This window comes from Nyctereutes procyonoides, unplaced genomic scaffold (genome assembly GCF_905146905.1).
Source record: "Nyctereutes procyonoides isolate TBG_1078 unplaced genomic scaffold, NYPRO_anot_genome, whole genome shotgun sequence".
NCBI classification, from domain to species: domain Eukaryota; kingdom Metazoa; phylum Chordata; class Mammalia; order Carnivora; family Canidae; genus Nyctereutes; species Nyctereutes procyonoides.
Genome location: NW_026575020.1, coordinates 29,978,023 through 30,005,344, shown reverse-complemented (window position 1 = coordinate 30,005,344; position 27,322 = coordinate 29,978,023). Strand labels below are relative to the sequence as shown.

At 54.7% G+C, this 27,322-nt stretch overlaps 1 protein-coding gene across 1 annotated transcript in view; it reads left to right on the top strand.

The window, feature by feature from the left end:
- Nucleotides 1-10,850: 10,850 nt before the first annotated feature.
- CACNA1B (calcium voltage-gated channel subunit alpha1 B) overlaps nucleotides 10,851-27,322 on the top strand; it is a 197,860-nt gene continuing 181,388 nt past the window's right edge. Inside the window, exons 1-3 of the mRNA XM_055334477.1 lie at nucleotides 10,851-11,131; nucleotides 12,094-12,199; nucleotides 15,670-15,809. Coding sequence (XP_055190452.1) covers nucleotides 10,851-11,131; nucleotides 12,094-12,199; nucleotides 15,670-15,809 — 527 coding nt within the window. The remainder of the gene's footprint in view (nucleotides 11,132-12,093; nucleotides 12,200-15,669; nucleotides 15,810-27,322) is intronic.

The following is a 27,322-nucleotide window of genomic DNA, read 5'->3' as shown; positions in this document are numbered from 1 at the left end:
AACTGATGGATAAACCCAAAATGAAGGAAAGGAGAGGAAATATAAAGAGCAGATATTAATGAACTAGAAAATAAATGTATGATAGGGATGATCAGGAAAGCCAAAATGGGTTCTTTGACAAGATTAATAAAAACAGCAAACCTCTAGCAAGACTGAAAGAGGGAGAGAGGAAAATACGTAAGTAATACTAGGGACTTAAAAGCAAACATAGCCATAGATAATATGTGGATTAAAAGGATGATGTGAACAACTTTGCGCTAGTAGATTTCTAGAAAAATAGAACTGAATCGAACTGACCCAAGAGGAGATAGAAAATCTGAACAGTCTTATAACCCTTAAAAATAGAGAATCAGTAATTAGAATCACAAAGAAAACATCAACCCCAGCCAGTGAGTTCCACTGAATTTTCAAAGTACAAATTCTCTATAGAAATGTTCCCCAGCTCCCTTAAAGGACAGCATGACATTGATACCAAACTCTGGGAGGAATGGGAGCCCAAGGAGAGCTGCGGGGGGATGTCATTCAGAAACCAGTGAAAACTCTAGACAAATTCTAGACAAATTATTAGTAAACCAAATCTCAAAGACAGTAATCAGTCATGACCAAGTTTGACCTGCCTGAGGAATGAGAGGGTGGTTTAACTTCAGGAATTGATGACTGTGAGCCACTGGCTTAGTGCACAGGAGAAGTCAGATGACGGCGCTAATACAGAAAAGGCACTTGGTAGAATCCATCACCTTTTCATGATAAAAACTCCTAGAAATTAAGACTAGAGGAGAATTTCTTAATCTGATGAAGGATACCTACTATGGGGCATAGCAAACATCATGCTTCATGGTGAAATGTTGAAAGTACTTAAGATGAGGAATGAAACACTGTGCCCACTGTCACATTTTGGGACTTTTTTGTACCAACTGGCACAGGAAGATAAGGAAAACACATGATACAAGAATTAGAAAAGGAAAAATGAAACTTATTTTTAAATATTATCTACATAGAAAATAACAATAAATTGTTTTTGTTTTGTTTCTTAAAGATATTATTTATTCATGAGAGACACGGAGAGAGAGGCAGAGACACAGGCAGAGGGAGAAGCAGGCTCCCTGATGCATGACTCAATCCCAGGACCCCGGGGTCACGCCCTGAGCCAAAGGCAGACGCTCAACCACTGAATCACCCAGGCGTCCCTAACAATAAATTGTTAAGATAAGCAGAAAATTTAGAAAAATTGCTTATATAAAATCAATATCCAAAGAAAACTGCGTTTCTAAATATGAGCAACAGAAAATGTGAGCGGTTTAGCACCTCCTGCAGCCTGGGGTGTGATCCTGGAGACCCGGGATCGAGTCCCACGTCAGGCTTCCTGCATGGAGCCTGCTTCTCCCTCTGCCTGTCTCTGCCTCTCTCTCTCTCTTTCTCTCTCTGAATAAATAAATAAATCTTTTTAAGAAAATGGGATCCTTTATTATAGCATGAAAACATAGAGCACCGCAGAATAAAGCTCATATAAATATGTAGGACCTAATTCATGGGAAAAATGATAAAACTTTACTGAAATAAACTAAAGACTGCTCATATAAATGAATATAAAATAGATATTTTGCTCATGCATTGAAAGTCTCAATATCACAGGGATGTATATTTGTCCCAAACTGATCTTTTTTTTCTTCTTTCTTTCTTTCTTTCTTTCTTTCTTTCTTTCTTTCTTTCTTTCTTTCTTTTTTCTTTCTTTTTTTTTTTTTTTAGAGTGAGAGGGAGAGAGGCAGGCGGAAGAGGTGAAGGAGAGGGAGAGAATCCAAGGCAGACTCCATGCCCAATGTGGGGCTCAATCTCATGTCCCTGAGATCACGACCTGAGGCAAAATCAAGAGTTGGACACAACCCTCTGTGTCAGCACCCCCCACACACACATTGATCTTTGGAGTCTGTGTGATTCCTATCAAAAACCCATTGACAAATTGATTCTAAAAATGATATAGACTTAAATAACAAGGATAGCAAAAACTCTTCTAAAGGAGAACACCAGGTAGAGATATTTACCTTACTGTAGAGCTTTCATAACACATGAACACAGCATGGTGCTGGCAGAGAGACAGATGGACCATCCGAGCAGACCCAAGGATGGACCCACACATACACACAACTGTGGTTTATGAAAGAGCTGGTTTTGCAGGGGGGAGGAGGAGTTTTCAACAAATGGTGTTCTGACAATTTAACTATATAAAAAATTAAAGTGGACTCCTGCCTCACATCATATAGAAAAACTAGTTCCATGTGGTTTGAAATGTAAAATGCAAATGTACAAATTTTAGAAGAGAATATGGGAGAATGTACTCTTACCATTCCAAAATAACATTTTGAGAGTATCTTCACAACAGTAATTAAGGAAGAATTTCTTATGATTCAAAAATTACTGGGATGCCTGGGTGGCTCAGTGGTTGAGCATCTGCCTTCAGCTCAGGGCATCATCCCGGGGTCCTGGGATCAAGTCCCGCATTGGGCTCCCTGCAGGGAGCCTGCTTCTCCCTCTGTCTGTGTCTCTGCCTCTCTCTGTGTTTCTCATGAATAAATAAATAAAATCTTTTTTAAAAAATCACTAAAACACAAAGGAAAAATGAGGTAGATTTAGGTTACATCATAATAAATACATCTGTATCATGAATGAGAGGAGGTTTTGCAACACTTACACCTGACAGGCTCATGTAAGAACATGCAAGAACTTCTGAGTCAATAACAAGGAGAAAGATAACCCCATCGAAAGTGGACCAAGATTTGAATGGATGATGTGACAAAGGGGAAACGTGCATGGGGAGTAAATATGTGAGGAGCTGCTCAACTGTATGGGTCATCAAAGAAGTGCAGAGTAAAAGCCATGGTGAGATATTTGAAATGTCCACCAGATAGACAAAAATTTTGTCCTGATAATGGTGGCCTATTAGAGGGTTGCTGAAGGAGTGTCAGCTCACACCCTCTGGGCATTAATCAGGTGGTACCCCGGGAGGCTGAGATCCCGTCCCACAGCCTAGTAATCCCTCTCCTTGATTTGAGACTCCTGGAGATTCTTGCCCATATTCCAGGAGAACCATATTAGATGCTTATTAGAAAATTCTTTGAAGCAGCAGAAAACAAAGCAGCGTGTCTACATCACAGTAAGATGAATAAACGAATTATCATGCAATCAACTAACATATGTGATGACGACAGATGGTTCACAGCTTCATGAAGTGACGTGAGTGTTCAGTGGCAGCTGATTATCGAGTGGGAATAAAGTTGTAGGAGAATATACACAGCTCGGTTCTGTCACCAGCATGGAGAATTATGTAAATATTTTGCAGGGACAACAAGAGGGAAGGGTGAGCATAAAATTCAGGACAGGGGTGCCTGGGGCTCAGTCTGTGAAGCGTCTGCCTTCAGCTCAGGTCATGATCCCAGGGTCCTGGGGTCGAGTCCCATGTCAGGCTTCCTGCTCAAGGGGAAGGGTTATGCTTCTCCCTCTGCCTCTGCCCCTTTCCCTGCTTGTGCACCCTTGTGGTCTCTCACTCCTTGTCAAATAGGTAAATAAAATCTTTAAAAATAAAATTCGGGACAGCAGTGGCCTCTGTGGGAAGTGGGGGGTCTGGGGCACATGGGGGCTTCATGGAGTATCCTGGGTCTATTTCCTAAGCTGGTTGGTGGGTTATTCATTAAACCTCATGCATATTTTATAATTTGCATGTGTTCATTGTTTGATTTTAAAAACTAAATGGCAATATGGGGATGATTAGGGAGGGTGCCAAGAGCAGTGGGGGTGTGGAGGGAGCATATGGGGTGGGAAGTCAGAAGGGGGTTGCACAGGTAAGTGGGAAGTGCGGGAGTCTTGGCTTTCTGTTCCATTTGCCTTTATTATTTAAATAATTAATCATTAATTTATATAACAACAAAAATTTCCTCTTACTTCTCTCTCCCCAATGCCTGTATAGGAACCCCACACCTAGTGGCAGAGTTGTGTCTAGGAGGGAAGGTACCTTTCATCTACATTAGAATCAGAAGCATAAAATACTTAGGAATAAATTTAACCAAGGAGATGAAAGATCTGCACGTTGATAAAAGACACTGAAGAGGGACACCTGGGTGGCTCAGCAGTTAAGCGTCTGCCTTCAGCTCAGGGTGTGATCTTGGAGTCCCGGGATCCTCCCACATCAGGCTCCCTGCATGGAGCCTGCTTCTCCCTCTGCCTGTGTCTCTGCCTCTCTCTCTCTCTCTCTTTCTCTCTCTCTCTCTCTCTGTCTCTCATGAATAAATAAAATCTTTAAAAAAAGACATTGAAGACATACATAAAATGGAAAGACAGCCCCCCCACACACACCCTGTGTCTGTATACCAGAGGAGTTAATACCATCAAAGTGTCCACACTGTCCAAAGCCATCTACTTATGCAATCCCTATCAAACCTCCGACATTTTTCATAGACATAGAAAAAAATAATGATCTAAAATTCATATGGAACCGCAAAAGATCCCAAGCAGCTAAAGCGACCTTGAGAAAGAAGGAAGCTGGAAGCATCCCACTTCCTGATTTCAAGCTATATTACAAAGCTATTTTGGTTACAAATCAAAATAGTGTGGTGTTAGCATAAAACGGACAAAGACCAACGACACAGAATCAAGAGCCCAGAAATAAACCTGCACATATACAGTCAACGATGTTTGACAAGGGAGCCATGAATACTTGAGGGAGAAAGGATGGTCTTTTCAATAAATGGTGTGAAAACCGGACATTCACATGCAAAAGAATGAAATCGGACCGCTTTTCCACACCACTCACAAAAGTGAATTTGAAATGGATTCAACAGGTAAATGCAAGACCCAACACCATGAAACCACTGCAAGAAAAGATTATTAAAGATCTCCTTGACATTGGCCTTGGCAAACATTTTTTTGGATGTAACACAAAAAGCACAAGCAACAAAAGCAAAAACCAACAAGTGGTCATCGAACTAAAAAAAAAAAGCTTCTGTGCAAGGGGAGCCCCCGTCTGACTCAGTTGGTGGAGCATGGGACTGTTGTAGGTTCGAGCCCCATGGGGGCTGTAGAGATTACTTAAAAAATAAAATCTTGGGCAGCCCCAGTGGCTCAGCGGTTTAGCGCCGCCTTCAGTCCAGAGCCTGATCCTGGAGACCCGGGATCAAGTCTGGTGTTGGGCTCCCTGCATGGAGCCTGCTTCTCCCTCTGCCTGTGTCTCTGTCTCTCTCTCTCTCTGTCTCTGTGTGTTTGTGTGTGTGTGTGTGTGTCTGTGTCTCATGAATAAATAAATAAAATCTTTAAAATAAAATTTTTGACAAAAAAATAAAAAGCTTCTGTACCACAAAAGAAAAGGCAACAATACAATGTGGGAGAAAATATTTGCAAACCGCATATCTGACAAAGGGTCGATATCCAAAATATATATAGGAGATGTGTAGAACTCAAGAGCAAAAAAATCCCCAAATAACTCAGTTTTAAAATGGGCAAAGGACCTGAACATTTTCCCAAGGAAGATCTAAAAGTAGCCAACAAGTACATGCAAGGGTGCTCGACGCCACTGATCATCAGAAAACTGCAGATGGAATGCGCAGTGGGATGTCCCACCTGCTAAGATGCCGGGCATCAAGCAGACAAAAGACAACAGGCGCTGGCGAGAATGTGGAGAAAGGGGAGCCCTCAGGCACCGCGAGTAGGGATGCCAGGTGGTGCAGCAAGGGTGGAAACCAGTGTGGAGGGTCCTCCAAAAATTAAAAATAGAGCTGCCTTAGGACCAGCATCCCACCCTTAGGTATGCATCTAAAGGACATGAAGTGCGGGTCTTGGAACGGTGTCTGCACCCCACATACACTGCGGCTTTCTCTACAGTGGCCAGGACGTGGGAGCAAGCTCAGTGTCTGCTTACAGATGAGCGGGTTCATAAGATGTGAGACCTAAGTACAGTGATGTACCTGAGTACAGTCATAAGAAGGAAATCCCGCCGCCCCCCCTCCCCACCCTGTGACATCACAGATGATCCTGGAGGGAGCTGCGCTGAACAGATTAGTTCTGCTGCTGATACCGTACAATGCACTCATGTGATGGACCTAAAAAGGCCGAACTCCTAGAAACAGGGCAGAATGGTGGTTGCCAAGGGCTGGGAGTGGGGGAAATGGGGAGATGTTGGTCCAAAGCCACATACTTCAGCTATCTCAACAGCAACAGAGGGAAAAGAAACTATGTAAAGCAATGGGTGTGTTAGCTGACCTTACCATGGTGATCATTCTGCAATATACACCCACATGGGTTCATCACGCTGTGCACCTTAAACCTATGCCGTGTTATATGCCAGTTATATATCAGTAGGGTGGGGGGAAAGAGGGGGAGTGACCTCTGTAGGAGACACTGAGGCAGCGCTGGGCTTCCAGGTATGTGGATGGAAGGGGGCAAGGCCTCTATCCTCTGAGAATGGACGGCGGCTGACCTTTGAGGACAGTGGGACACGATGATGCTGCTGTCGTCAAGCATGGGGCAGTCCTGACCTGGAGACCCTTGAAGACTTCCCAGGGTACTGTGGTGACCCCGGTCTGTCCAGTGTGTGGCCTTCTGCAGCTGCTGGGACCTCAGGAGGTGTCCCTGGAGGTTCAGAGGGGGGTGTTGTGCCAGTGAGGACAGCTGGTAAGGTACCAGGGGGCCCTGCCAGGAGACGAGGGAGCTGGGGAGTTGGAAACACTGAGATCTGGGGGTAGGGGGACACAGAGCATGTGAGCTGGACGGCCCAGGGAGGGAGACGGTGTCATCAAGGGTGACACGCTTCGGGGCACCTGGGTGGCTCAGCGGTTGAGCGTCTGCCTTTGGCTCAGTTCGTGATCCTGGGGTCCTGGGATAGAGTACCACATGGGGCTCCCTGCAGGGAGCCTGCTTCTCCCCCTGCCTGTGTCTCTGCCTCTCTCTATCTCTAGCTCATGAATAAATAAAGGGTGACAGGCTCCTAACCTCACCCCCAGTGGCGCTTCCCTCTGCCTACCTCCCAGCTCGGCACTGCTTGGCCCCACCACATTTCCCCAGCAGATTCACCTTTTCGTTTCTCTGGGCGAACATTTCCACCTGCTGCTCCTCCTCTCAACCTGCAGCACCCCTACCTCCTCTTGGTTGATTGTCTTGTTCCTTATTTCATGGAGAAAGTAGAGCAATCAGAACAGAGTCCTCTTCTTCCCCTCAGTCTACAAACCCACCTGTGCCTATGACCGTGCAGCGGGTCTTCCCTTCTGTCACGACCAGTGATCCGTCCCAAGTCCTCTGCTCTCTTAGTTCCACTAGGCTGCACGCCCTTCTTGCTCCGCCAAGTTTTCATCCTATTGAGTAATTCCAATGTGCATAAAAAGTGCATTGATGTCCCCATCTTTTTTAAATATTTTATTTATTTATTCATGAGAGACAATGAGAGAGAGGCAGAGACACAGGCAGAAGGAGAAGCAGGCTCCCTGTGGGGAGCCCGATGCAGGACTTGATCCCAGGACCCCAGGATCACGACCTGAGCCAAAGGCAGACGCCCAACCACTGAGCCCCCCAGGTGTCCCTAACATCCCCGTCTTAAAAAAAAAAAAAAGAAAGAAAGAAAGCACACAGACTCCTTCAATACCACACCTCTCTTTAGCTGGACTGTTCCATGTCTCTGCTCCCCTTTTGCAGAAAAACTTCCCGTACAAGGTGTATGCCCTTGCTGTATGTAGTTCCTCATGAGTCACCCTCTTTCATCCGTTGCACTCAGCCTATCTTACTCATCTGTGGAAACTGCTTTGATCAAGGTAACAGGTGTCTCTGTCTTGCTATGCTAATGATTGGGCGTTGGCCTTCATCTCTCTGAATTGCTCAGCAGGATTTGGCAGATGAGTATACCCCCACCCCACATTTGCTCCTTCCATGGCCCTGCAAACCAGGCTGTCCTGACCCTTCCCTCCCTTAGTTCTCTGCTCCGTCTCAGCCGCCTTTTCATCTACTTGATTCTTTCTGAGTGCTCCCCCCCCCCCCGGCTCCCTGGGCTCTCTTCTCTCTGTCTACACTTTCTCCCTCCATGATGACTTCTGATTCAGGCAGTGGTCTGACTGGGTGGCACACTCACGGGGACTCTCTACTGTGACCCGTGCAGCATGTAACAAAGCTTCGAGGGACTAACGACTCCACACCTGCAGAGACAAGGACAGGGAGCAGTAACTGGAAGGGGTGACAGGAATGGAGACCTTCACTTGAGGCTCATGGGCAACCCCTGGTGAGCCAGCAGGAGAGAGCTGGGGGGACACAGACCTCGACCTCGCTCTTTCCTTCCTCCGAGGGCTTCCTGGTGCTTCCTATCAGCCAAATACAACCAAGAGCTGGACGTCAAGGGAGGGAGCTGAAACAGTCTACACAGGCCAGTGCCTGGCATGGAGCAGAGTGAGGAAGGGCAGAGAGAATGGGAGGGTCAGGCACAAAGTGCTCAACACAGCTTCTTGCGTCCCAGCTCCAGCCATGACCTCTCATCTGAATGCCCCTTGCCACAGCCAACTGCGGACTCAACATCACCACTTTTATGTCAAACACGTAATTCTTAACCTCTGCCCTGGGTGCAAGAAGCTCCTCCCCTCATTTCCCTGTTGCAGCGAAGACCACACTGTCACTTGGGTGAAACCCTAGGAGCCTCCATTCCTTCTCCCTCACGTCTTACAACCAACACATCACCACTCAGCCAGCTGCATGATAGAGCTGCCATGTGTAATGCTTCTCATCCGAACCATGCCATCTCTCCTTTGGGCTGAGATGCCCAAGACCTAAGAGGAGGCCAAAGACTCCTGATGGCCTCCCAGCTTCCCCCAGTGACAGGCTATTTGGCAGCCTCCCTATAGACTTCCCTTCCACTTGGCAGCTAAGTGAACCCTGTGTATGTCTGGGGTCAGTCAGTACGTGCCCACCTCTTTGCTACCCATCCACTTCCCCACCCTCTTGAAACCAGGGCTGGTCCATGGGCCAGATGTGCCCAATAGAATTTAAAGAGAAATTTAAAAATAAATAAATAAATAAATAAATAAATGGAAATTTGCTGAGGAGCTGCTGAGAAACTTTTCCTTTGTTATAAAAGGAAATCATGTGTTTATTTTTTTAAAAATGAATTTTTTTACACCCTCCCCTTCTTTCTTTTGAGATGGGACATTTTGTGCTATGGTTGCCACCTTGGGCCATGAGGTGACAAGCATGAGGACATGCTGTCCTCATGCTGAGGATGGAAAGAGTTTGTGTTCCTAAGGTGGCATAGTTCATGAGGTTAAAGCTGTGCTGTGTGAGCCGCGGGTCACTGGCTGGAGTCGCTTACCCTGGAACGCATCCTGGGCAGCGCACCCTGGCCTCCCAGTTTGTTCCCTGCTCACCAGCCTGAGGGGCCTCTTTAGAACTGGAGTCACCATCACCCCTCTGCTCAGAACTCTTCTCTGACTCACTTGTCACACTAGGAACAGAAGCTGGAGCCCATTACCCCCGACTCCTGAACCCCTGGGGCTCTGCGCTCTGTCTTGGTCTGACTTCTCTACGACACTCAGGTCTGTGCAGGGATCATTTCCTGCCAGAGGTCTCTCCTGACTCTGTGATGGAAAAGCCTCCCCCAATGTCACTTGCCATTTTGTGTCCTTGTTCTGTCCTCTCAGCACTCACTGCCACCTGGTGCTGCCCTCCGTACCGATTTGCCATCCTGTACTGGTGAAGGGGACACTGGGTTCCACATCTACTTTATGCCCTCACTCACCAGGAGCGATTCCTGAAGTCTTCTTATCTGAATGTCGTGAGGACCGAATGGACGAATAGTGTATGAATGGAGTAGAGCAGGGTCTGGCACAGTAGCCACTGTGGAAGCACTTGTCATTCCTTGTATGAGATTGTCAGCTCCATGAAGGCAGAGCTGGGTGCTGAGTGCCTGACATCTACTAGGCATTTAGAGGAGTCATTGGATGGACGGGTGGATGGATGGATGGATGGACGGATGGATGGATTAAGAGTAATGGCAGGTTCTCATTAATTTTTATTGACTGGATGGTGGAACAAAGGAATCTCTGAACTGAGATTTTGGAAGTGATTCAGTGCATGTTGACAGGAAGGCCTAGGATAGGACGGAGGGCCAAGGGGCCCCAGGACAGACTTGTGCATCCTGAGAACTCAAGACTAGGGAGTTGAAAGCATGGTGTATGGAGGTGTCACAGACTCGGAGAGGATGGCAGGAGAGGGCCCCCGGAGCTGGGATCTTCTTGGAGGAAGCCAGTGGTCTGCAGCAAGGGGAGTGAGGTGTGGAAAGAAACATGGGGAGCCAGGGGCCTAACCGTTCGCAGTCTGGGCTGGAGCTTCTCACGGCTGGTGACGCCTCCTGCTTCTGGGGGCAAGGGAGGGTCCACGAGGTCAGTTCGGCCGCCCGTTCCGCCGTCGAGGGCGCCCAAGCCCCTCCGGCTCCCGGCCGCAGCCGCCCGACTCAGCATCTGGCCAGCGCCCGCCCCGGCGCGAGGCTGGACGCGCAGACGGCGCCCGCGCCACGCGCCCGCCCCAGCCCCGGGCTCGGCCGGGAGGGCTGGTGGCGGGGACCGGCCGCGGGGGACAGGGCGGGGGCGGCCCGCTGGGGGCGGGGCGGGCGGCAGCCTGGCGGGCGGGGCGAGCGCCGATTGGCCGGGAGCCGCCACGTGACCGGCCCCTTATAGGGCGTGGTGCGGGCGGTGGAGTCGGGTGCGGCGGCGGGGCCGGGCGAGGTCCGGTGCGGGTCCCGCGGCTCCGCTGCTGCTCGGCTCCGAGCGCCTGGCTGTCGCGCCCAGCGCCCTCCCTGCCGGGGCCGCCGGGCCGGGGGATGCGCGCGGCGCCCGGGGACCATGGTCCGCTTCGGGGACGAGCTGGGCAGCCGCTATGGGGGCGCCGGTGGGGAGCGTGCTCGGGGCGGCGGGGCCGGCGGGGCGGGCGGCCCGGGCCCCGGGGGGCTGCAGCCGGGCCAGCGGGTGCTCTACAAGCAGTCGATCGCGCAGCGCGCGCGGACCATGGCGCTGTACAACCCCATCCCGGTCAAGCAGAACTGCTTCACCGTCAACCGCTCGCTCTTCGTCTTCAGCGAGGACAACGTCGTTCGCAAATACGCCAAGCGCATCACCGAGTGGCCATATCCTGCCGGGGGCCGGGCCGCGCGGGGGCCGGGGGACCGGCCGAGGTCGCGGGGACGGGCCGGGGTGCGGCGTCCGGTGTCGGCGCCCCGGCTGGCCTGGGTGGGGCGGCCTGGGCGGGGGGCCGGGGCGGGGGCTGGGGCGGGTCGCGGGCTGCGCCCAGTGGCCATCTTTCCCGGGGTCGGGAGGAGGGTGCGACCTGGGGAGAGGCGGATCGGGGACGCGGCTCTCGGCGAGGAGGGGGCGGGGCGGGGCTCCGGGGCCCTCCGCGCGCCGCGTGTGCGTGTGTGTGAGTGCGCGCGCGCGTGGTCCTGGTGGCGGCGGCTGCTGGAGCGGGCTGGACGCTGGGTGGAGCCCCCTGTCCCTGGACTCGTCCCTTCACCCCTGGGTGTGGGTGCGGAGCGCGCGGCCAGCCTGGAGGGCACCCGAGGGCGAATCCGTGTCTGTTTAGGTGTGGGCGCCCCTGTGGACGCGAGCCCGGGCGCGTGCCTGGCTGCAGGTGCCTGCGTGTGTGTGCGGGCATTCCATGAACCCGGTGGTGCGCGTGCGTGCGTTCAGGACCCTGGGTACACGTATGTTCGAGTGCCTCTGTGGGTCCATGTGGCTACGTGTCCCCAGGTCGGGGTGTGCGCCTGCGCGGGGTCCTTCCTCCGGCCTCGCGCGGGGGGCGCAGTCCCCTCCCTTGGGTCGCGGGGAGCCGGGCGGAGCGGGGGCGCTGTCCGCGGTGCTGACGGCCGCCGGGACGTGCGGAGGGGCTGGCCGCTGACACACTGCAGAGGCTCCGCCCCGAGGCGGCCTCGGGCTGAGGGCGGGGAGGACGGCGTGGGCTTCCCGCCGGCCCTTCTCAGCCGCTCCGGAGGGGGCCTGGCCGCGGCTGCTGCCTGCCCCGCGCTCCGTGGGCCTCGGCCTTCGCGCCTACCTTCCCCCGTGGCGCCTCCTGGCCAGTCCTTAACCCACGCACTCCGTTTGAGTACATGATCCTGGCCACTATCATCGCCAACTGTATCGTGCTGGCACTGGAGCAGCACCTTCCCGACGGGGACAAGACGCCCATGTCTGAGCGCCTGGTGAGTGTGGTGGCGGCCGGGTGGCAGCCGCTTGCCCGATTCCACGACCCTCCAGGATCCGTGGGTCAGTTTAGGTTCCTGGAGCAGGCTCATCCAGGTGGCTCCCTTCTTTTTTTAGTGGAGGAAGAGGAGAGAACGCAAGCAGCGAACACCTCCCTCAGGGACGAGAGGACTGGGGTAGCCAGCCCAGCCCCTGATAGGAAGGATGACTTGAGAGAGGCCACGTTGGCTAGCAGCTCCTCTGCCCTGGTCCACAGCCAACCCACACCCTGAATGGGCTGTCCAGATCCATGACCTTAACTCTTGATCCAAGAAACTAAGTGAAACCTAAGACAGGGAAGGGGTATTAGTAATGGCCCAGGGTCAGGAATGTCAGGGTCTCTGAGCACCCTGGTGCCACCCTTTCCTGCAGGGCCGGTCCCTGTGGTAGGGACCTGGGTCTAGGGACTGTCCACTTGTCCTTCAGAGTTGTCTTTCCTGCTCTGCTTGGAATCCCTTCCCCTTAGGGCCACCCCTTCATATAGGAAGCACTCCTTCCCAGGCCTTCTTCCCAAACATCCTGAATCATTTTCACCCACTCCTGTCAAGAGCTCCACAGATCCCTGTGGTGTCCTCTATTGCACATGAGAATCAACAGTCTAGGGCAGGGTCTCTGGAGGGACAGAGACAGAGGAAGGGTGGTATTTGGAGCACTGAGCCCCATTTCAAAGGTGAGGCCATGTCCCCTAGCCCCGCCAGTCTTTCCTGCTGACCTGACCCTTTTGCTTGGGCTGGGTGTAGGCTCCTAGGCCTGAGAGATTGAGCCTCAAAGTGGGGAGGGGCCTGGAGAGGGGGCCTGGGGCCTGGCTGCAAAGCTGCAGAGGTCCTAAGGTCCCTGAGAGACAGCCCACCTCCTGGGGGCATTGAGCATGGAGAGAGAATCCCTTTTTCCTGGTACCCTGGCAAGTGATGATTGACCCTCTCCATAGCTTCTCTTCCTAACTTCAGTGGGACAAGGCAGTAGGCTCACCGTAGGAGCTCTGAATGCCTCCCCTCCCTGCCATCCCAGGCCAGGGGTGGGGAAGGGAAGACAGAGTGAGGCTGACCTTGGGCAAGGCACCAAAAGACGGCAAGGAAGTGGACATCAGGGGACGGGAGGTTCCTGGAGCAGCCCTAAGCAGGCACTTGGAAGGCCAGGGTTGTGGGAGAGGAGAGGTATGAAGGAAGGCATGGCCGTGCCACCTGGCAAGAGTGGGTGTGGTCCCCATGGGTGACTCTAACCCCATGTGGAGCTGGACGGGTCACTGGCCTCCTGTGGGCCTCATGTGCACACTGGTGTTGTGTGTGCTTGTGCTGAGCGTCTGTTCCGGAGGCCGGAGAAAAGGGTGAAAGTGAGAGCACGGAACCTCTGCCAGGCCACAGGGCGTGGCCGTGCCTCCAGGGAAGTCTGGCAGGGGTAGGGCCAGAACGCAACGGGCCAAGAAATGGTAGGGGGCAGGGAGGCCAGCAGACAGCAGTTGGTCTCAGGCTTGTCCCTGGTGGGTGGCAGGTTCGAATGGGCCAGCCAGACATCTGAGCAAGTCTGAGCTCCCGCTTTCCCGGTGAGGGAAGGTTTGCTTTTGGTGATGGGGGTGGGCCATTGGGAAGACAAGCAGAATGAGCCCAGCCTGGGCTGGGCCTAGAGGCCTGAGGAGCCCTCCTGACCTTAGTCCTGTGTGCAGACATAAGCCTTAGACTCCTGGTCGGAGAGAAGGCTGCACACACAGCAGGGCCTGGAGAGGAGGGGCTGTGGCAGCTTTGGCCTTCAGTCCAGGAGGCTTGTGCTGGTGCCAGGGGAGTAGGTTTGGGGCTTGGTGGTGCAAGGACAGCCTCTTCATTGTTTGCCAGCCTGGCCCAGGGTGGGGCCTCCACAGTTCCCTGTCTCTGGAGGCTCTGCTTCCCAGCCACCTATCAGCCTTTAGCCAGGACCCTCAGCTGGCAGTCCCATCCCACCCCTCCCCGAGCCAGCCCTCAAGAGAGGGGCTGGGGAAAGAGCCATGAAGAGAGGGACCTGGGGTGGGGCCACACCCCATCTCCCAGCTCTGGCCTGCTCTCTTATGTGTCCAGAAGCTCTCTGTGAAGATGTGTGTGTTCGAGCCAAGCTGTTCCCTGGGCCAGATGGTCAGCAGCCCCTTCCCTTGGGGAGAGGGGACCCTCCAACTTGGCTGGACCTAAAGCTTCCGGGGGATGATGTCTGTCATGAGTCAGCATCTGGGTAGCAGAATGGGAGAGCTGGGCTGCCCGGGCCCCTGGGGGCGGTAGCTTCCGCCAGGCACAGCTGGGAAGGCCCAGTAGCAGGGGTTACCAGGTCAGATGGGGAGAGCTCCTGAGGACCAGCTCCTTGGGGGAGGAAGGCACAGGGCGCTGGCCCTCAGTGGGAGCCCATCTGGCTCTCCTGTCCCCTGCAGCCCCCAGGTGGCTGTCCTCCAGTCCTCCAGCACTGGCCCCTCTCTGGCAGGGCAGAGCCAGTTTCTCGAAGGGCCTCCTGTGGCTTCCTGAGGGCAGGCCCTTCCCACTATCTGCTCACCTGCTTTTTGCAACAGCAGCCTTGGAGCACAGGTGTCCAGAGTCAGCACTCAGGCTATTTCTTAGGCCAACCCTCCCAGTGCACTCCCTTGGCCCAGTTCCCTGGGGCGCACCAGCACCAAAGCTCTCTATGCCACCCTCCCCCAGAGAGCGATGCTCCTGGTTACTTACTGCACTGTCTCTGCATGCCTCTGTGTGGCATCCTCGTCCCCAAGCTCCATGCAGCTTGTTTCCTGCCTTGCTCAGCACCAGAGGGGTCTGGCCCTCGTTGATGCTCCTGGCTGAGTGACAAGATTGCTTTGGTCACACTGTCCCCTCCACCTGGAATTCCTTTCCTTGCTGCCCAGCTGGATGCCTTACTCTCCAGAGGCTCCCTGAGGCTGGGCTGTATTTGTGCCCAACAAGATTTGTATTTGCAAGTTATGATTATCCAGAAGATGTGTGTTGAATGACTAAGTGGGTCCTGGGTTGCACTCTAGGGACTTGGGGCATCATCCAGGCAACTTCTGTAGTGGTTGGAGCTCAGGACCAAACCCAGGTCGCTCAGGGTTTGAATATGGCTCTCTTTCCAACAAACTGTGAGTCTCCAGCCTAGACCTTGACCTCTCTGTGCCTGTTCCCTTTAGGAACAGGATGAGAACAGTGCTTAACACACGGGGTGTTGGATGGAGTATAGGAAAGCTCACAAATGCTGTCAACTGCTGCAGGGCTTTGAGGGGTGGGCTGTCCCAGGACCCCTCCCCACTGTGACTGGGATGTCACTGGCTATGGGAACAGGGCGGAGGAGCAGGCTGGCTAGAGGCAAGGGCCAAGTTGGAGATGTCTGTGGGTGGCGAGGCTGAGTGGGGAGTCAGAGCTGGGGCCATGGCTGCGGTGTGGCTGCTAGCCTCGGGGGTGGTGGCGATCCTCTCTCTGCTTCTCCCCAGGACGACACAGAGCCCTATTTTATTGGCATCTTCTGCTTTGAGGCGGGGATCAAGATCATAGCTCTGGGCTTTGTCTTCCACAAGGGCTCCTACCTGCGGAACGGCTGGAACGTCATGGACTTTGTGGTGGTTCTCACAGGGTAGGCGGCCAGGGCCCAGGGTGCGCCCTTGCTTGGGGCTGGGGGTTGGGCCGCAATGTGCACGCCCGGCCGCGCGGGTGTGGCGGGTGCGGGCGGCTGCGTGAGGACAGGCTGGCCGCCCCCCCTCCCGCTCTGGGGCCGGGTTGTTGCCCGAGGGTGGCCATCCTGGCTGAAGGGCTCACTGGCAGTGCTCGGTCCCAGGTGAGGCTGCTGCAGAGCCACAGGCCCTGCCCGCTGGTTCCGTGGGGGCGGGGCGAGGGGCGGGGCGGGGCGAGGGGGCGGGGCGGGGCTCCCGGGGCAGGGGCGGGGCTGTGGGCTCCAGCCTTGCCAACGTCCAACGTCCGACGGAGGTCCACCATCAAGGCCGCATCCGAGGTCGGCCTGCGGTCGGCCGGAGGTGCGCTGGCTCCCGCCTGGGGAGCCCGCGGAAGCACATTCTTAGAGCAGGCGCTGCGCTGGGATGAGTTCGTGCGCCTGATGCGCTTCCTCAGTGTGTCCTACCCACTACGTTCCTCCCCGAATGGCCCTCGATAGTGACCGGTCTGTGGTTCCCAGAGCAGTCCAGGAGGATGGGCTCGGCGCAAGGCGCAGGCAGGGCACCTCGCTTGTCGCCCGCGAGCCGGTCCCCTGGGTCCCTGTCTGTCCCTAGCCCTGGAGCAGAGCTGTTGCTTTTGCTCGGGGTGCAGTGGCTGAGTGCTTGGGGAATTGGCTCCACAGGACCTGTTTGCACAGCGCATGCCCCAGGGACCGCAGTCTCCTCTTCCCTGGGGCCTTGGTCCTCCTCCTCCTCGAAAGACCCAGAGCCCAGATCAGGGGGAGGGAGCAGGCCTTGCTGTGGCCCCGAACACTCCTTCCCAAGGCTGGTGATTGTGAACATGGCCTCTGACCTTGTGCTGGGCTGAGCTGCCTTCGTGCAGTGAGCACGTGTGCAGAGGTGCTTTGGGCAGAAGGCGGGGATGGAGGAGGGCACAGCAGGTGCCCCAGGTCTGGGGCTCAGGCCTCCACGGGCTCCTGCGTGTGAGAGGACGCAGATTGGCTAACTAGCCTCTGGGCTCCCGCAGACGGCCTCTCGGGGTGCCTGCCTGCCCTGTCCCTGTTTGCTCCAGGTGGTGATGGCTCGGCCGCAGTGTCTGGGCACCCCCAGTGAACATCAGGGAGCATCACTGAGCATCAGGAAGCATCAGGGAGCAACAGCGAGCATCAGGGAGCATCAGGGAGCATCAGCGAACATCAGGGAGCATTGGGGAGCATCAGAGAGCAACAGGGAGCAACAGGGAGCATCAGGGCCTCTCAGCTGGCTGCTGTCTTGCAGGGATGGCACCGCTTGACTGCTTGCCCTCTGTGCCAGAGCCCATGCACTTCCCTGTACCACCACCGATGGGATGGGTGCCTCTGGAATCTGAATTAGTAGTTTTTCTGCACCAGGGGCTGATTTCCCTTCCATGCTTCATAGTGACTGGGAAGGGAGGAGGAGTGGAAAGCCTTCTGCTGGGAGAAGTGGGGTTCTGAGGCAAGGTGGACGCAGCCCACAGCTGCCTGAGCCTGGGGCACTCCCACTCCCTGGTGGGGGTGGTGTTGGTGAATTTGCCAAAATTCCTCTGAGGCCTGGTGGAGATCACAGCCCCGCAGACGATGCTGGTGGGGGTGTGCAGGTGAGTGTGGCTCAGTCCACGGGGCTCCGGGTAGGGTGTCCAGGAGTGTCCCTGTGTATATTGCTCCCTCCCTCTAGGCATGCGTCCCTGAGGACAACAGTGCTTATTTTTCAGGGTGTCTCTGGAGCCTTGCTTGGGGTGACCCCAGGAGGGGTCAGAGGAGACCATCTGCTGAATTAACGGGTTACTGAAGCAGGGGTGCAGGGAACGGTCTGGGAGGTCTAGTCCTGCCCCTGGGAGGCCATCAAGGTGTAGAGTGTCTGGGCTTCTGGGAGCAAGGCAGGGAGGCAGAGCAGCCCCTGCTGACGCTCTGGCAGGACCCCTGGTCTTCTGAGAGATGCATCCTGCTTTCAGGTCAGGGGGCCGGTCCTTCCATGGAGCTGTGCCCAGTGACGCACAGGAGGGTAGAGGATGGGCTCACCTTGGCCCCAGCGAGGGGTCCCCGGTCCTGCCCCTTCTTTGGAGACCCCTCTCTCTGTGCATTTGTTTTCTCTCTGATTTTTCTCTTTCTTGGGTCCCCTTCTCTCCTGCGCTCTGTCGTCCACTCACCCGTCTCTGCATCTCTGCCTCCTTTCCTTCTTCTCCCTGCCGTACTTCCTTGGTCCTGTCTCTGCCTTTCCCACCTTCTCTCTCTCTCTACTCTCTCCATCTCTGTCTTTTCCTCTTGTTCTTTCTTGCTCTTTTTCTCTTTCTGGCCTTGTTCTGCGTCTCTCCTCGGGGAGGCAGAGCCTCTGCTCTGTCTGCAGGAAGAGGGCCAGGGTTGGCACCAGTGGTTTCCAGGCTCCCTCTCTCTGCACATTGTCCCCAGAGGTGGCTCTAGCTTGGGAGCGGGCCCCTAGGTGGGGAGGAGGCTCACCCGGGAGCCCAGAGTCGCACGGGGAACCTGCTCTGTTGCTCCTGCTTGCAGCTCACAGGGACTCATGCACCTGGGTGTGTTTGCACGTGGGCATGTGCTAGAAGGAGGCCCTAGGCCCATTTTGGGGTGAGTGCTAGCCGGTGGGGAATCCAGGGAGTTACCCTGACCCAGCCGCCCCAGAGCTGAGGTCCCTGTGGGTGGCCATGGGAGGGGCATTACTTCTCATTACTTTGTTGTTTTTAATTAGGGTTTAGTTAATTGGTGCTCAGAGGGCTGGAGGCCCAGGGTGGGGAGGGGAGACTGGCTGGGGAGGCCTTGTTGCTTGGTGAAGCCCAGCTTGTCCCTCGAGGCCACCTGGGGACCCTGTGCTTCTGAGGCTGGTGAATAGGTCATGGGAGGAGCCTGGGGCGGGGTGGGGTCCTGACCTTGCCTCAGGAAATGCTCTCTCCCTCATACACCCACCTGTAAACCAAGCCTAGCTTCACCCTTGGTGGTAGGGGGCATAGCACCTTGTCCTGGCTCCAGGGGAATGAGCTGAGGGCTGTCCTGCCTGTGGTCCTTCTGTCTGCCCTCTCGTCCACGCACCTGCCTGCTAATCATTTGTTGACCACTCAGCACTCATTTATGCAGAATTTGCTGAGCCTCTGCCAGGCACTGGGGACACAGCAGTGGACAAAACCCCTGAGGCCTGTGGGCAGCTTTCCGGGGGGCACAGTCTCCCCAGCCCTGCTGTTTCTTCTTATTGTGGATAGTCTTCCTAGAACATTACACTTCACTTAACGTGAGATGTTTCCTTGTGGCCCTCACGACCCCTGCCCCTGAATATATGACAATATATCACTGCATTTGCGGGTGGGGTGCCATGAAGATTACTCCATCCTTTAGTTCCCCGCATGCAAGTGGCAATAAGGGGTGCAGAGTGTGGCCTGGGAAGCTGCTGCGTGTGGGATGCTCAGGGGAATCCTCCACGGTGAGTTTGGAATGATGTGAGGGATGAGTCACTTAGATACTTAGAGAGGCTGTGGTGAAGGTGTCAGCGCAGGGCACAGGCGAACTTCTGGTCATCTGAGCCCAAGACTAGGCAGGATCCCTGGGGAAGCCGCCCTCTGAGCCTAGGGACCTGAGTTTGTGGGTTGGGACTGGCCAGTGAAGTGGGTGGAGAACCCCAAGAGGAAAGTGGATGGTGTTTCAGGAAGGAGGAGCTCTTCTTGAACAGAAGCAGGAGGAGGATGCACAGTTGAGGATGGCATTCAGCAGCGTGCACGTGGTGGGGTCCTGACAGTGGCTTGCCAGGAAGTGCTCTTGCAGCAACGGAGGAGGGGTTCGTGGTGAGCACCTGTGGTGGCTCTTCTTTTCCAGGGTGTTTTGTAGCAAAGCAAGGCAGAAGCTGGGGTAGTAGCAGAAGGGAGATGAAGGGGCAGGATGAGGGCTGGAGCCTGTGGGCTCATCCAGGAGGCAAGGACTAGCAGGGGACGTAGACAGCAAGTGCTGGAGAGACATCCTGGGTGGATGAGGGGAGGTGCCACCAGGGGGTGCAATGCGTAGGTGTCTGGGTCTCTCAGTGGGAAGCAGAGGTGGGGGTGGGGGTCGGGGTGGGGTGGGGTGGGGGAGGTGGAGCTAAGTGTGCCCTGGGCTGGCCTGTGAGGAAGCAGCGTCGTCGTTGCACCAGGACTCAGACTGTTGTGTGACTGGTGAACTCGGAAGCAACATGCGGGCTAAGATGCAGTGCAGAGAGAAGGTTAGAGGCTGATGTACAAGGACCAACGGGGTGTGAGACGGGGAGGGACAGGGAGAGGGATGGCGAGATGAAGAGAATGGCTTCGTCCCATCTCCCACCTCCTCCTTGGTTTCCTCTCTGTGCACGTTCCCTCCTGTCCTCCGTGTGGAGCAGTCCACCCCCTCGTGCACTTGGAAGGTACTTGTCAAATGCTCTAGCTGCTAGGGACACGGTGATGACAGGGGGGCTGCCTTCTCCTGGGGGTGATGGTGAAGAGCAGTGGCAAGCACATGGCCTGGGCAGGTTGAGGATGAAGTTTGTCCCTCCGTGGGGGTCAGGAAGGTCCTTGAGAAGCACTTTGCTTTGCAGAGGAACAGGCAGGGTGGGTGGGTCTTATGCAGGAGGCCGCGGGGCCATGGGGGGCTCTGGGTGCAGGGCTGGCTGGATATGCTGGGGCCTTGCACTGCGCTGCAGCTGGAGGGATCACTGGCCTGGTCCTGGTGCCCAGGAAACCCTGAGGCAACCCTGGTGTGGCACCTGTACCGCAGCCCCTCTGTGTGTGACTTCCTGATGCTGCCCCCTTCACTGTCTCCATCCTCCCATTCCCCTTGGAAGCCCCGCCACACCTTTGGTCCTAAGGGTTGATTCCAGCTGGTGTTCAGGGCGGGGGGTGGGGGTAGGGTCCCCTCAGACCCCAGGGGCCTCTTCCTGCTGGCGGAGGGCCCAAATCTCCAAGCCCTGAGTAGCCCTGCTCCTGCCATGGCCTCAGCCTGGTGCTTTCCTTGCTGGTCCTAGGGGACAGCAGAGAAATGTGTCCCAGCTCAGGTGGTTGGCTCCTCTAGGGGACCTTTCCAACCGCAGCTTCTCATTTTACTTCAAATTAAACTGGGATTTCTTTCCAGGACATGTAATTAGAGCTCAAGGTCCTGCCTCCCTGGACCGGGCCTCCTGTGGGAAGGGGAGGGGGAATGGGCTGCAGTGCATTGGGGTGGGGAGGGGAGTTTGGTCGTGTGGCCAGCCCTTGGCCACCAGTAGGCCTGCTGCTTCCTGTCAAGCAGGGGACATGAACAGCCTGCCTCCTGGCACCAAGGAGGCCTGGCTAAAGAAGGTGGTGAGGTGCAGGAGAGTGCTGTGGAGAGTGCTCCCCCCTGCCCTGGGTCAGAGGGGTACAGAGGTGTGGACCCAGGTGAGCAGTGACTTGTGCATCCAAGTGTGGACACCAGGGAGCTGATGACAGGTGACTTCACACCTGAATACAGGGGGACCCTGTGTGTGTGTGAGTTTGAGATGACAAGAGACACCATATCTCAGTGCCCAGCAACAGTGGGTTTGGACGTGGGCTGCCCCGTGTGTGTCCGAGCCCTGGGCGCCCGAGCAGTGTCATGTCATGCCTGGTCAGGTTAGGTGGTTCCTGGGGGGGTCTCTATGCCTGGTCAGGTCAGGGTTCCTGGGGGGGTCTCTATGCCTGGTCAGGTCAGGGGGTTCCTGGAGGGGTCTTTTTTTTTTTTTTGGAGGTACCGCACGCTGAGGGCCCGCAGCTGGCTCCCCTGGAGGGGTCTTTATGCCTGTTCAGCTCAGGGGGTTCCTGGGGGGGTCTTTATGCCTGGTCAGGTCAGGGGGTTCCTGGGGGTCTCTATGCCTGGTCTGGTCAGGGTAGTACCTGGTCAGGTTGGTGGTTGCTGAGTTGGTGCTGGGTCTGGTTGGGGGTTTGCTGGATTTTTTCTCCTTGTCTTCACCTGGGGCTGGAAACAGCCTCCTCAACATGTAGCTGGGACCAAGGGGAGGGGGGCTGAGCTCTAACAAGTGGTCCCCGGAGCAGCCGAAGGAGGCTGCTGAAGTCTCAGGTCCTCTAGGCAGCATCCAGGGGCATCACTGATGATCCAGACCTTTCTGTGGCCCCCAGGGTGCTGTGGTATCATGGAGAAGTCCACCCCCATAGTGGGCTGGGGATGGACGGGGCGAGGTGCTGTGTGCACCCCACCCCCCTCCCGCCCGGTGCCTTCCTGCTGACTGTGGGCTCCTGGGGTCTGCTGGTCCCTGGGGCCAGGCCTGGAGCTCTGAGCTGGCTTATGTAACTGGAAGGAGGTGGGTAGGGTGGAATCCCGGCCTCCCTCAGCAGCACACGCCCCCGGGGTTGGTATTTATAGAGGACCGGCTCACTCCCCTCCGCTTGCCGCCTCTCATGTCTCCTCTCTCCTACTCCCCTTCCCCCTTCTTCCTCTGTTTTGGGGTTCTTCACGCTCTCTGGGGCTGGAAGCAGCCAGACTCAGGCCCCTTTTCAGGCGGTGCCCACAGAACCCCCACTCCCGCCTTATGTCCAGCGGCATGGCTGAGGGGGACCACCAAGGGCCCAGTGATCCTGGGTAGGGCAGGGGATCCAGATCGTTGGCCCTCAGGAGCTGAGCTGTGCTGCGGGCAGCGGACTCCAGATTCAGGCTCTGGTCCTGGGGTGTCCTGAAAGTTGGCTGGGCCTAGGCCTTCCCATGTGTGGTGGGCATTGGAGGGCTTCTGGGCAGGAGCCTCAGGTCAGTGTGCAGATGCCTCAGGGGCACTGCATGACCTGGGAGCACCTTTTCCATGCCATCTAACACAGCAGCCTGAGGGAATATTGGCCCGGTCTCTGCAAACCTGCTGCCATGGAGCCCAGGGCAGAGATACAGCCAGCTGCTTCCTAGGTAGCTCTGGACAGAGAGTGAGGAGGTTTCATCCTGAGGGAGCCTTGGAGCCTCGGGGGTCAGACTTGGGCCCCCTCCACCCAGCTCCCATCAGGTTCCTCAGGGAGGGATGGAGGAGAGGTGGGTGGTGCAGCCTGGGGACATCAGTGGAGTTTTGGCTGCTGGGAGGGGATAGGGTGCTGGAAGGCGGCTTCTGGGAAGGGAGGGGACACAGCCAGGCTGCTCCGTCCTGGGTCTGCGCCTGGTGGGCTGGGGAGCCGCAACCAGAGTTCTGAGATGGGCTCTGAATTAGTTGTCAACCTTTCAGAAGAAAGAGCTTCAGGGCACCTGGGCGCTCAGTTGGTGAGGTGTCTGACTCTTTTTTTTTTTTTTTTATAGTGAAACTTTTTATTTATTTATTTTTTTAACTTATGATAGTCACAGAGAGAGAGAGAGAGAGAGAGAGGCAGAGACACAGGCGGAGGGAGAAGCAGGCTCCATGCACCGGGAGCCCGATGTGGGATTCGATCCCGGGTTTCCAGGATCGCGCCCTGGGCCAAATGCAGGCGCCAAACCACTGCGCCACCCAGGGATCCCGAGGTGTCTGACTCTTGACCTCAGGGTCCTGAGTTCAAGCTTCTCGTTGGGCTCTACCCTGGGCATGGAGCCAGCCTGCTGAAAAATAAAAAAAAAGAAGCAGAAGAAGGAACTTTTACATGAAAATCCACATTTCCATCTGGCTTGGGAGAGGCCTGGAAGCCTCTGTTCCCTTGGGCTCCTGCAGGTCTGTGGCCTCCTATCCAGGCTCTGCTACCCCAGGCGCCACAGTCCTGCCCAGAGGGTCCCCCAGCACCCCCTGCTTCAGGCAGCTGCCCTCACCACCTCTTCTCACACTGGTGAGCCGGGAGCTGTGCATTCACACTGACGTAAGAATGGCTGTGAATGTCTTCTTGCTGCTGGGCCTGGGGCTGGTGGTGGCAGAGCCGGTGCAGAAGGGGGGACACTGAGCAGCTGCGCCCCCTGCCTCCCCGGCTCCTGGGCCCTTCTCAGGCTGTACCACTGGGTTGAGCAGGGCTGGGCTTTTCCCGACCCTGTGCCTCCCTCCCCTACCTGGGCCACCCCCCACCAATCTGCTGTCAGATGGACCTAGAGCACAGTGTTTCTCAGGAGGCCCAGGGCATCCTGCCACTTGCCCTGCCAGCACCATCCTGCACCCCTTGCTGCTCCCCACTCAGCACCTGCTTTCCCAGCTTTGTATCTCGGCCTCTTACCTGAGGAGACCCTCTAGGAGCCCCCACCACACCAGCTGGGGGGCAGGAGCTGGTGTGTTGGGTCCCCTGCCCCCCCCAGGTGATGGGGGGCCCTCTGTGGCTTCTCTCCAGCTCCTGCCCTATTCTCTGGCTTCTTCATCCTTTGGCCCCATGAGGCACTCCATCCGGAGCTCCTCGACAGACCCATCTCTCTGCTCACAGACATGCTCCCTTGAAGGGCTGTGTGGGGTCAGCTTGGCAGGGGTGACTCAAGCGACAGACATTCATTGGAGGCTGCAGGGCTGAAACTAGGTGCTGACAGGGTTGGTTTGGACTTGTGGACCACCTACCTGTCGCGCTGTCCTCACGTGGTCTCCGTGCACACCGAGAGGTCTCTGGTATCTCTTCCTGTTCTCAGAGGACAGGGGGGTCCTACAGAATTAGGGCCCAGTGTTGTGACCTCCACATGCAGTCACATTAGGGCGAGACTTCCATGTAGGGATTTGGTGGTGGGGGACACAGTTTCCGTTCCTCAGATGGTGCTTAGACCCCAGGCTCTTCTGTTCCTATCAGCCTCGTGCCCCGTTGCTGATATGCTCACCCAATCCTGTGGGGTTGGAACCCAGCCTGGAGAGAGGGAGCCCACCTGAGCCCAGAGGCACAGGGTGCTGTTGGGACTGCACACAGGCCTCTGTTTGCCACGGCTGGCATGTGTGGCTGAAACTCATCCTCCTCTGGCCCTTTGCCCTTCCTCTGACAGTGGGCCCTGTCTTATCCCCTGTGGGCATCTGCTCTGCGGCCCCAAGCAAGCAGCAGCACTGAGGATGGGCGGGGCAAAGGGTGGGGGTGGGTGCTGGGCCTCCCCCCACACCGGATGGTGCATTTCCTCCTTGGGGACCCAGGTGGGGTGGATGCAGAAGGGTTCCAGAGACCCCGGGTGGCCCCTGGCTCCTGAGAGCGACGAGGTGTCCTGAGCTGGCAGCTGCTCTGATACGATAGTCCTGCCGCTGTCGAGCCATGTGCCGCTATTAGCACCTCTGCCTGAAAAACTGAATATTTTGAGCTACTTGTAGATTCTCAATATACACAGACAGTGATGAGACGGAGGCACAAAATCCCAGGTGGATGTTTGTGCCTTGTGGCCCCGTGGCTGTGCCACACTGGCTTCGAGCCTTGCCCTCCCTGGCCCCTTGGCAGTCACAAATCCATCCTCCATTTCCATAATGTTTTATTTTTTAAATTATTTATTATTTATTATTATTTTTATTTTTAAAAAAGATTTTATTCATTTATTCATGAGAGAGAGGGAGAGACACAGGCAGAGGGAAAAGCAGACTCCACGCAGGGAGCCCGATGTGGGACTTAATCCCGGGACTCCAGGATCACGCCCTGGGCTGAAGACAGGCGCCAAACCACTGAGCCACCCAGGGATCCCCCTGTATTTTTAAGAACATTATAGAAATTCAGCCACACCTTTGGGGACTGGCTTTCTTGGCCAAGGCAAAAGGGGAAGGTCTGAGAGGCATCCGTGGCTCCTGGTCTGTCTGACCACTCACCTGCTCACGGGGTTGCTTCCAGGTTTTGAAACAACACAAGCAAGTTGCCATGCACATTCCTATGCAGGTTTTCACGTGAACGTGTTTCCTCTGGGACGAATGCCCACGAGTGTGATGACCCAACTGCTATCGAGAGGTGGTATTATCTCACATTCTTTACGTTACCACTAGTAATGTGTGAAGGCTCTGGGTTCTCAGCATCCTCGCTGGCATGTGGTGTTGTCACCACTTTTTGTTTTAGCCATTCCAATAGACATGCCACGGAATCTCAGGGTGGTTTTGCTCTGCATTTCACCACCGACCAGTGGTGCTGGACAGCCTCTGCTGCATCTGTCTACCCGTCTGTGTGTCCATTTCAGTGGAAATGGAATTGTTGGATGCCGGTCCGTTGTCAGGCATGTGACTTGCACGTACTTTCTCCCAATACGTAGATTATTTTTTCATTCTACAAAAGGGATTTTTGCAGAGCAGAAGACTGGAGGGTTAATGAAGTCCAGTTTACCAGCTTTTCTGTACATGGGCTGGGCTTGCAGTTTTAAGTCTAAGAACTCTTTGGCAACCCTCAGTCCTGAGGATTTTCTCCTCTGTTTTTTTGTGTTTTTTTCTTCCTACAAATTTTATTGTTTGACATGTCACTTTTAAGTCTGTGACCTGAGTCGAGGTGGTTTTATATCAGGTTTGAAGAGGAGGCCGAGATACGTTTTTTCCCCTCCTGTCGATGGATGTCCAGTTGCTCCAAAACCATTTGTTGAAAAGGCTCTATTTCTTCCCTTAATTTTTTTTCTTTTGTACTTCTGTCAAAAACAATCTGGGCATGATTGAGTGATGTGTTTGGGATTCTCTCTTCTGTGCCACCAACCTGTGCATCCAGCCCCACACTAGACTTGCGCTGTCTTCATTGCTGTGGTCTCGTAAAACTTAAAATCACGTAGATGCAGGCCCCCTACTTTCACTTTCTTCTTTTTCTCCCCCAAATTGTTTTAACTCTTCTTTTTTCTTTCCTTTCATATAAGATTTTGGAACAATCTTGTCAGTATATTCACAGATCTTGATAGGAGCTGTGTAAAACTGGTATGCTAATTTGAGAGAATGGACATCTTTCTTTCTGTTGCATCTTCGCATCCGTGAGCATGGTCTGTCTCTCCGTGTGAACCTTGTTTGACTTCCTTTACTCAGCATTTTGCAGTTTTCAGGATTCAGGTCCTGCACATGTTTCGTAAGATTTACATCTAAGTTCTCTTGTGTTTTTGCTTGAGTGGAAGTGCAGTTGTATTCTGTTTTTGTTTTTATTTATTTATTTATTTATTTATTTATTTATTTATTTATTTTTGTATTCTGTTTTTAATTTTGGTTTCTACATGTCCATTGCCAGTATCTAGAAAGACAATAGATTTTTTAAACGCTTGTCTTCCATCCTGCAACCTTGCTGAATTCATTAGTTCTAGGGGATATTTTTTTTAAGGTATTTTGTAATTTTCTATGTAGACAACTATGTCGTTTGCAAGTAGAGACAGTTTTATTTCTTTTGTTCCAAACTGTTTGCCTCCTCATGGCTTTTCCCGCCTTCCCACACTCACAGGACAGAGGGCACCGTGCTGAGTAGGGGTAGAGAGTGGACGTCTGTCTGGTTCCCCTCTCAGGAGGAAGACACTCAGACGTTCACGCTCAGCTTTGCAGGTGTCTGTGACTCAGGTGAGGCAGCTCCCCTCTGTTCCTATTTTTCTGAGGATGTTTGTTGTGAATCAGGGTCACATTTCATTAAATGTTCTTTCTGCATCAGATCCCGTGATTTCTGGGCTCTGGGATATGGTGATCACAGCGATGGATT